The 9,890-nt window shown below is 44.6% G+C and overlaps 1 protein-coding gene across 6 annotated transcripts in view; it reads right to left on the reverse strand.

The window, feature by feature from the left end:
* GNAS (GNAS complex locus) overlaps positions 1-9,890 on the reverse strand; it is a 53,950-nt gene that overhangs the window by 8,776 nt on the left and 35,284 nt on the right. For 2 of the 6 annotated variants that reach the window (XM_032387599.1, XM_032387598.1), the window contains exons 1-3: positions 9,694-9,870; positions 5,917-5,989; positions 2,850-2,894 (exon numbers count right to left, since the gene is read on the reverse strand). In XM_032387599.1, coding sequence (XP_032243490.1) covers positions 2,850-2,894; positions 5,917-5,989; positions 9,694-9,832 — 257 coding nt within the window. In that variant the 5' untranslated portion in view covers positions 9,833-9,870. Of the gene's footprint in view, positions 1-2,849; positions 2,895-5,916; positions 5,990-9,693; positions 9,871-9,890 lie in introns of those variants that run through there. The other 4 variants (XM_032387597.1, XM_032387596.1, XM_032387602.1 and 1 more) reach the window with 2 other exon arrangements.

Below are 9,890 nucleotides of genomic sequence, written 5' to 3' on the forward strand. Positions count from 1 at the left end.
TTTCCAAGGAATTGTAATAGCTAATGTTTCCTGCACGGTTTATCCTTATCAAAAGAAAGATCTGCATATTGATCTGAGGGGTGGGCCCTGATTTTCTGATTCCATTTCATCCCTTCTCCAGGGTCAGCCCTCTTTCTGGTAAACTAGCCTCAGAGAAACTGCTTTTCATAGGAGAGTAAGAAGCTAGTTTAGAAGTATTCTCACCAGTGAGGGAGGGTCAGTAGGCTTTGGGGTATGTGGGGGGGGGGGAGGTAAATGGTACCAGGAACCCCCTCAGGGCCACTTAAAAGTGCTGAAGTCAGGACAACTTGAGTAACAGACATGATAGTAAGAGGTCCTGTAAACCACGAGTGTGGCATCGCACCCCGATCGGAGGTCCGGCTCTGGCCCCCCCTCTTTATGCAACCACCCTACACTGAAAAGGGATCCAGAGTCCTGACCCTTCTGTGGGACTTTTCTGCTTTGTACGTGCACCACTGAAGCTCGTTTCTGAAATTAGGAACCATATCCAGACTCGGTGCTAGAGTCTAAATCAGTTATTCAGACATTAGAAATTTTTAAAGGATGTGTGTTTGCCCCTAATGTTCACTTGTGGACTCAAATTTACCTAAAACCCCACAGGAGAAATCCATTCCCATTCATTAAAAACAGGCTCCATTTCCATGGTAATGAAAGCCATTAACCTTCAGTTTCAAGGTTCCACAGTAGTTAAAATTAGAGATGTCCGGGTATTAAATACCCAAATGTACGTACAGCAAGAGGAAAGTACTTCCAGAAACTAGGTTCTTTCATTCAGTTTGATATTTTGGTCTAAGTAGTAGTATGATAATTGGAAAACTTCCAGTCTTAAATACGGATATTTTGAGAACGTGTTCAGTATTCATCTACGTATGTGAATAGGTGTGGGAGTATATCAAGTATAAAACAGCTAAAATAGAAATCTAAAATCTAATTCGGGTGTGTAATACTAAAACATAAAATTCTTCCATTGAAGCAATTACTATGTAGATGGAGATATTATACTAGGGCTGGCAGGTTTATCATCATTTTTACTATCGCTTAATGAATTTAACATTGTGAAATTCAGAGAAAATCCCTCAGATGTCTCTAAACTACTTAACAAAGCCAAATTATGTACCAACTACTACAATCTGGACGGACTAAAATATCGGGGCTGGGGCGAGAAGTAGCACAGCACATTGCCCCCTTCCTCCCCCCAATATGTATATAAAGCCTGTTGTCTGGGTTTGAATTTTAGGAGCCCCTTCTCTCCCCCGCGTCAGCTGCCTAAGTGGTAGGGGGAGGCTACATTGTCCCCAGAGTCTCTCTCCGTCCTATGCCTTATCTTTGTGCTTTTGTGGGAAAGGACAGACAAAAGAAGAAAGACAGAAGACAGACGCAAGATACAGGGATTGCTGAGACATGCAGAGAATTTTTATTTATCACGTATGTTAATTCTTATATTTACTTGCAGAACAGAGTCACAGAGAGAAGTGCAGGCAAGGTATTAGTAGGGTTCAAGGGTCTAGCACAGCATCTAGTACACAGTAGGTGGTTCTATAAGGGCTTGTCATATTTCTCAAATGCCAACTTTTGGTACAGTAAACTGTCCGTCACTTTTATGTAGATGCCTTTTTTGGATTGCTATTACACTACATTTTTGCCAATTAAGGATTTCATGCCATATTTTTTTGTGTTTTTTTTGTGTGTGTGTGTGGTTTTTTTTGTATTTTTTGTTGTTGTTTTCAGTTATCTTTTGAGGTTAGGTGGTAGGGCCCCCTCCCCCTCCCCCCCCACAACAGAATAGTATTCTTATTAGAAGTTCTTAAGACCAGGCAATTCCAGCATGCAAAGTGTGATAGGACATAGCCGGGAAGATGAGAAACTGTAGCCATCATCTAGGGATAATATATTCTAAAAGAAACAGATGAACAAACATGTGTAAGTTACTTTGTCCCCGACCCCAGGATCCTTTGCCCCGCCCCACCCCGGCCACAGAGGCTATTTCTTTGAGATGCCCTAGGCTAGGTCAATCAGCTCTGTCCTCATGAGAAAAAGCTGCTTCGTCACTGCATGCTGAATATGCAAGCAGACCTCCAACGGTTACCTGGCATGCGTGTGCGTGTTGGCGTGTAATGGGGAGTGGGGATGTAGGAAGCGAAGGAAAACAAAATTGATAATGAATGGAAAAAAAAAAAAAAAGCGGATGCCATCGTGAATTTCCTATCCACTAGCTAATAACGCAATATGCCTCCAATTCAAAATATACTAGAAAATCTTAAAAAGATCAGAGGCTTTGAGATCATTCTTAACAATGACGTCCTGCAAGGTGCTGAGGCACTTTTTTTTTTTTCCCTCTCCAAATTACAGACAGTGCAGCACCACGTATTTTGATATGGGAAAAAGATTTTTTTTTTCCCCCCCTCAAAGTCTGAAATTTTTAAATCAGACCAAGCACTGGGTGGATGGGAATTTAGTAGATAGTTTTAAAAACAAGTAGCCAATTTGAATGGACAGCTGGGGTAGGGGTGGGGAAACAGAAACCATATGGAAAAACATCAATTCTCAAAATCTTAAACTGATCGTCTAACGCTGAAATCTGTAACTTTTCCCCCAGCTGGATTTAATTATATTTAAAGAATGGCCCCCCCAAGATTATGTTTTGCACTTCACTGGCTCTGAAATGTCAAAGACTGTTTAGGTGTCACGTGAAAACGTATATACCGAGATGGCTGATGGCCCTGAAATGAGTTGTGTTTCCTCCCCGGGGGCTCAGCCCTCAGTTTCCCAGAATGATCTTCATGTTTGTTTGTTTGTTACAAAGTTTTTCTGGTTTGGAATGTGCCTACCCATCGCTGTTGCTCCTTGCAGACTGCGGGTCCTCTTCGCCGCCCCTTTTAAAGAGAGATTGAAAGCTCACCTAATCTGCAAGGCACCGCAATTTCCCCAAACCCCACACAGCCTCTCTACATTCCTCAACAATGGCCGCCATCCTCCCATTCAGTCCCAGTCGCCTTTCTGGCTAAGCTGGAAGGTCTACTGAGACTGTGGGCCGTGGAGGGAGGAACGCCACACCTCCACCACCGAATTAGCCGAGCCCTCTGGGGACTCTCTGGTCGGGTATCCAGAAGGGACGGATAATTATTTTCTTGTGCTTTCACTAAATGTACATGCATCAGGGAGATAAAGCCGTGATTTATCTCACAATTCTTTTGAGAATATAGCAGCACTTCAGGCTCCTTAATTCTCCCAGATCTTTACCATGTTGTATCCGAACATACAAAGGCCCAGACATGGGTGATTTTTGCCCATGATTTCCTGGTGCAGTATCAATTTTCTCCCTTCTTATAGTTGGGGGAACTACCTATGAAGTGTTTTTATTTATATTAACTGTTCCCGATAAATTGTCATCAATTAAAACTGTGTGTCTGCACCGTGAGGCAGCAAAAGAAAAAAAGAAAAAAAAAGAAAAACAAAAACAAACCCGACTCAAAAACCAATCTTCATAAATGGTAGGAATTCCTCCTTGGAAGTGGGAAGGGCAGGATGGCTAAGCGTTCTACATGGTTTTGTAATTGATTAGCTTATTAGCTCAACCAATGTTAATGGCACCTTTTTTTCCCCTGATACTAATTGTAAGGAAGAGTTAGCTTTTGAGTTAGGAAAATCCACACTTGACCTCTGTATTTCTCAAGGTCAGATTAATATTACACCTTACCCTAAAACTGTAATTGGCACGGCAGTCTGCAGATAGTTAAGGCAAATTTAATAGCTCAGCCCAGCCCTAACAAAGCGCACATTTACGGGAGCGAGGAGGAAAAGGCCCTGCACCACGCAAAACACCCTTTAGTGGATGGATGTCACCATTATTTCATAGGGAATTCCTAGTGAAGAAGGCAACCGCTTTTGTTGCAATACCGCACTGAGGAAAAAGAAAAAAGGAGGCTCACTTGAAGGAGACAAAAATAAGGTTTCTAGACTCACACGAAGAATTCCCCTGTATGTCACTTCCACAGGCTAAATTTAACATCCTGAGAGATTACCTATGGCTTCCTCTACAAGGCAGGCAAACTGGGAATGTCGCTTCCTCTTTTTAAAAAGAAAATAGAAAAGAGAAGTTCTGGTTTAAATGCCTCGTGTGCATTACAGACTGGCTCGCCAAGGGAGGAGAATCCTTTCTCTAAAAATTAAAAAATTGTAGGGCAGCCTGGAGAGTGATAAAGCCTTAAGTAAATTATTGCAAGGATGTCCTACCTTCTGCTGGACTCGAGCTAAGGTAAACAGTGGCGGCTGCATCCTTTTAAAAATGCTAGCCATGTCCAGTTTTAATCAAAATATTTATCTAGAGGGTACGTGGTCAAATTATTTTTGCTTAACTAGCCTCATGAAGAGGCACTCCCCGGCAAGTTACGGGGGAAATAATTATACAAGATTTTTCTTTAAATTACAAATTCACATAGTTAAAAGTCGGTTTCTGGCTTTTTGTTTATCAACCGCTGACAATCTCTGGGAATAGGGCTTTTTGAAGGGTGTGTCAGGAATTAAGAATTTCAGAATTGCTTTGTGACAAGTGAAAGTATTTAATTAGCCGCATGTATGTGCGTATTGGTAACTCACTGAGTCACTCATAAAATTGGTAAAATAGCCCATCCTCCTAGATTCGTGCTTAAAGCATAGAGAGCATCTTAAACTAAAACACCCATTTGTATGCGTGACATCATCCTCAGCCCCGATTATCTGAATGAAGAAATTCTAGAATGTTCCATAAAGAGCTGCCTTCAAGGGCAGTCCTTTTACCTCTGAAAGGTGGTAAAATTCATCTTTGTGCCCCAGTGCTTGGTGCATAGTAGGCGTCTGTAAGTGGCTTTTTATTGTTTTTTTTTTGTGGGGTTTTGGTGCATAACTGAAACTATGCGGCCTTGACTCAATGTCCCCCTTTGAAACTAAATGGGATGCAAGGGAGAGACAAGTTTTCAACTGAATCCAGGTTTAGGGAAGGGAACGCGACTGCTAACCAGCTAGTAATTGCAACCTAGTGCCTTCAGGTGTTTGCAATCCGGTGTGGTGAATAGCTGTCACCCCAGTGAAAGCAGAGGGCTGGTAGATTTAGTGTTTTCTGTTTCACAAGGCGGGGGGGGCATTTGGGGTCTGGGGTTAGAAAAGCAAATGCCCTGATTATACTGAATGCTCCCCTCTGTTTGCATTCTTCATGGCAAGCAGGACCCCGCATTTCTCTTCCATCCCTAATACACACGCACTCTCTTTTAATCTTTATTCTCAATGCGGTATTGTCACCTTGTCCTAAACCAAGATGCCTGCAAGGACTTTTCAAAGGCAAAAATGCCCCTTGACCCGGCCGGAAGTACCTAACTCCCAGTCTCCATCACTTAAATGTCTTTTTCTTTCTTTAGGCAAGATTATTGATTTTTAGAAAGGGAAACAGTGATTTGCCCATAATATTAATTCCAAAGGGGGGGTGGTGAGGGAATGAGGAATTATTAACAGGGGCTGCTGCCTCTTTCCAACTTTGTTTTACATGAGAACATTATCGAAACTGTTTTTCCCTAATAGTTTAAAACACCCTGTGCTGGTGCATTGCGCTGACGTCTGCTGGGGTGCGGGGGGGGGGGGGGGGGGGGGTGTTAGGGGGGGGGGGGGGGTGGGGGGGGGGGGGGGGCATTTTTATAAGAACACTGGTGCTTTATTATTACTATTATTATTCATTGCTGCACCAAAGATTAAAAGGAGGGAGGGGGAAAAAATCCCCAAAGAGCTCTTCCCTGGATTTTCTAATATGCAGGCTGAAAAAATTAAGTGGAAATTGGCTGCCCAGCCCCCAAAATCTACCTAAACTTCCTAAAGGTTAGTATAAAACGTGTTAATCTTCCTGTGCCCTTGCACAGAGTTGACACTTACTCTCCATTAAACCCATTAACATGCAGGATCCTCATCTGCTTCACAATGGTGCTTTTACCAGATTCTCCGGCACCTAGAAAATGAAAGTAAGTCTCAGGTTATGAAGGAGGCATTTTACACACTTTGGGCAGGGAAGAGGACTTCTGTCTTTTCCATAGAAGCAGCACGCAAAAAACAAAACAAAATAACAGACTTGCAATTTTCCTTGACATTTCGACGCAGAGAAAATGAAACACATGTCCAGCTCTGTCTACCTGCAGTATTCACCGTCACAATAACGAGAATTAAAGGGTTTGCTGTTTTCAGGAATGTTTTCCCCCTTTGGGTTGTTTTAAAATTTGTGGGGTGGAGAAGCCAAGGGGCAAAGAGGAGGAATGACGCAATTTTGTCATTTGAGGGGGTTAGAAAATTGAAGTTAAAACTGAAACTGAATCCTTGAAATAGGAGCATTCACTGGTGAAACGCACACATAAATGTAGAGAGCCACAGAATTCACTGTTTGTCGGAGGTTTCATGGTTAAAACACCCAGGATTCACAAACAATGCCCAGACACCGCAGTCTCCTTCAGCTGGCGGACTGACGCAGCATTTCCCTCCCGCAAATTCTCACAATGCAGCTGCTGTACGGGCAGCCTTCTCTCCCCTTGGGCTACTCAAAAATCAACCCTAACCTGCAAGGTTACATGTGTCCTCTTTTCCCGCGAAGGGTATTTTCTTAAAGATAAATTCTCTCTGGATACAACCACCATGTTGGGGGAGGGGGGAATGGGAGCCCATCAATTGTATGTCATATTCTCGAAAAACACATTTTAATATCAAATGTAGTGCTTGAGAACAACCATAATCACATGCAGCAACAACTGTAAAAAGTATTAAAAGGACACGACTTTAATCATGAGAAAAAATATTCCTGGGAGCTACTGAATTTTCAGATTCCTCAAGCCCTTCTCAAAGTAAGAAGGAACACACATGCCTCCATTTTAAATCACCTTTCATTTGTAAACATATATTTTATGGCAAAAGCACATTTCCACCCAGTTAGGAGGACTGCTATTTTTTCATTTTCTTTTTTGCAAATGTACACTCACTTCAACAAATACTCTTTGTGTGAAAAATTTTTTGCCCTCCTCCCACACAAACCTGTTTTTTTACCTTTTTTTCACTTTTAATTTTATTAATTGCTTTTGTTTTACTGCCCAGAGAGCAAAGCATTCCTCCTTCTCTTGCCTTTTCACAAGGCTGTAATCAATATCTGTAAAAGTTAAAATTAGTTTCCACAGAAACATTGATTTCAAAGCAAACACTATCTTAATGAGCCCAACTCTAATAAGTTAAAATACTAAAGGCGCTATTAAGATTCCATGCAGAGAATACATGACATTAATCAGAATCTCCAAATTCTTTTGTCAGAAGTGTTAACATGTGTAACACCTCTCTCACAGACACAAACAGATCTGTGCCTCAGTTTCCACATTTATGACATTAGAGAATTGGGCTGAAAAATTACTGCAAGATCTTTTGTGGCGCTGTAATTTACTCAATTTTATGTCATTAAATTAAGATGCACTTAAAAAAGAGGATTTTGGGTATCATTAGGTTTCCTCTTCGGGGGGGCATTATTTGGTGAGAGCCACCATTTAAAAATGCAAAATGTGTGGCACTGAGTTGGGCTGCAGACCCCCCATGCCAGAGGCTATCAATAAAATCATGATAAAATGGTAGCCATACAGACTAGGACACCTGGGGAAAATAAGCCCACAGGGATGCAAGGTGTGTTCAGAGTAACAGTCTCAAATTAAGCAGAGACTTTGTGATCACTGAGCAAAGGTGTTAGAAATTTAAGGCACCCTTAGTATCACATTTGTTTCAAATTAGTATTCAGGTAGCAAGATGGCACTCCTAGGAAAGATTCTAGACTTTTCCAGGGTTATACTTTGAAATCAAGTTATATGCATATTAATAATTCACACAGCATAATTCTACCTTGAGAAGTTTTAGGTAAGACTTCAACATATGTATCATTTAATTACTGAAATTGCAAATGCATAAACACCAGACTTATTTCCACTTAATTAATAATTTTCTGCTTTATATAAATCTGGACCCAGGAGAACAAAGAGGTGACCCATCCAAAAAAAAGCAAACCAAACACCACCACAAAGAAAATTCAGCCTTTTACATTTTTAGTCTTTATAATCAAGCTGTTTTGTTCAAATGTGACCATGAACTAGGTTTTAACCTAGCAAATTCACAAATTAACTCAGACAGCCAAATTACTGAGGAAGTGGAAAACTTCCATACTAATTAATGCTTGTGTAATTCTTCTGGTCATTTCAATTTCTTTTATGCTTATGTTTTATTTTGTCCCTCCCCCTCCCCTTAAGAAAAAAGGAGGAAAGGCCATCTCCTTATAGTTAACAATCCCCCCGCCTTTTTTTTTTTTTTTTTGGCCAAAGAGGAAAAACCGCAATCAAGAGAAAACCCAAAACCAAACAACCAAATGTCACTTGACAAACAACTAATTAACGTCTTTTCATCTCCTTCCACCTGGAAAAAAAGTCTTCTCCTTAAAGCGCTCTCAGTGCCCCCTCCCACCTTGAAAAGGACAAAAAAAAAAAAAAAAAACCACGCCATTTCCAGACCAAGAAGCCATTTACAGACAAATGTCATTTTTCAGTTCTGATTTGTGAATGTCTTTTTTTTTTTTTCTTTCACAAAGCACTCTCAATGTGGCCGACTAACAGGAAAATGTGTGTGTGTGTGTGTTAATGGTTTGGTGGTGGGGGGGGGGGTGCTACAATTAATTCTCTTGCTTTTCAAAAAGCCTGCATGTCTGGAAGGGGATAAAAAGGTCATACTGTAAAAATGACGTGTCATTTGGCTTCACTGGGCATTTAGCGTACTAACTCCATTTTTTTTTTGGGGGGGGGTTTTATTTTATTTGATTCTCCTTGTCTTCCTTCCACGGCCCGACCCGGCCCGGGACACGTCTGCTCCGCGCACACACTGTGTGTCCTGCCCGAAACGCACCGAGTCGCGCCCAGCGGCGGCCGCGCTCCCTCCTCCCCGCCCCCCCCACTCCGGCGCCACGACTCGCCCGCGCCCCCTCCCCCTCACTGCACCACCTTTACCACTCCGATCCCTTCCGAGGGGCTGATGTCACCCGTCCCCCCCACTCTCCTCGGCCACTTCCCCCGCCAAAGCCTCCCCTTGGCGAGGTCCCCTCCGCCACAGCGGCGCCCCCCCCGCCCCGCGTCACCCCCTCCTCTCCGGCCCCTCTTTCTTCTCCCTCTCCCAACAAATCACACACCCCACGGAGGCGGGTCCCCCTCCCTCTGCCCGCCACCCCATTTCCTGTCCCCGAAACCCTCTTTTTGTCGCAGTCTCCCGAGCCCTGTGGGGCTCCCCCTCCCCCTCCCCAACATGCACCCAAACCCCTGGCGTCGTGTAGGCCTCGCGGAAAACAGAGAGAGAAAAAAGAGCAAGGGGGAGGGCGAGAAAGAGAGAGAGAGAGACAGAGAGCGGGCGGGCCAGGGGAGGGGGCCCCACGCCCGCGCCGCCACGGCCCCCCGCCCCATTTTGAGCCCCCGCCCGGCCGAATCTGCGCCCCGGGGTCCCCCTTCCGGCCTCGCCCCCCAGAGACAGAGCCCGCGAGCGGGCGACGGGCTCGGGAGCGCGCGCCCGGGGCGGGGGGCGGGCTCGGCGCGCGCGGCCTGCGGGGCGCCCCGAGGGGCCCCCGAGCCGGGCCGGGGCCGGCGCCCCCCGCCCCGCCCTTACCCAGCAGCAGCAGGCGGTGCGTGGCCCGGTAGACCTGCTTGTCCTTCTGCAGCTGCTTCTCGATCTTTTTGTTGGCCTCGCGCTGCGCCTTCTCCTCGTTGCGCTGGTCCTCGGTCTTACTGTTTCCGAGGCAGCCCATGGCGGCGGCGGCGGCGGGGCGCGGCCGGGCTGCGGCGGCGGCGGCGGCGGGGCCGGGC

The sequence above is a fragment of the Phoca vitulina genome, unplaced genomic scaffold, assembly GCF_004348235.1.
Source record: "Phoca vitulina isolate PV1807 unplaced genomic scaffold, GSC_HSeal_1.0 scaffold50, whole genome shotgun sequence".
Lineage (NCBI taxonomy): Eukaryota > Metazoa > Chordata > Mammalia > Carnivora > Phocidae > Phoca > Phoca vitulina.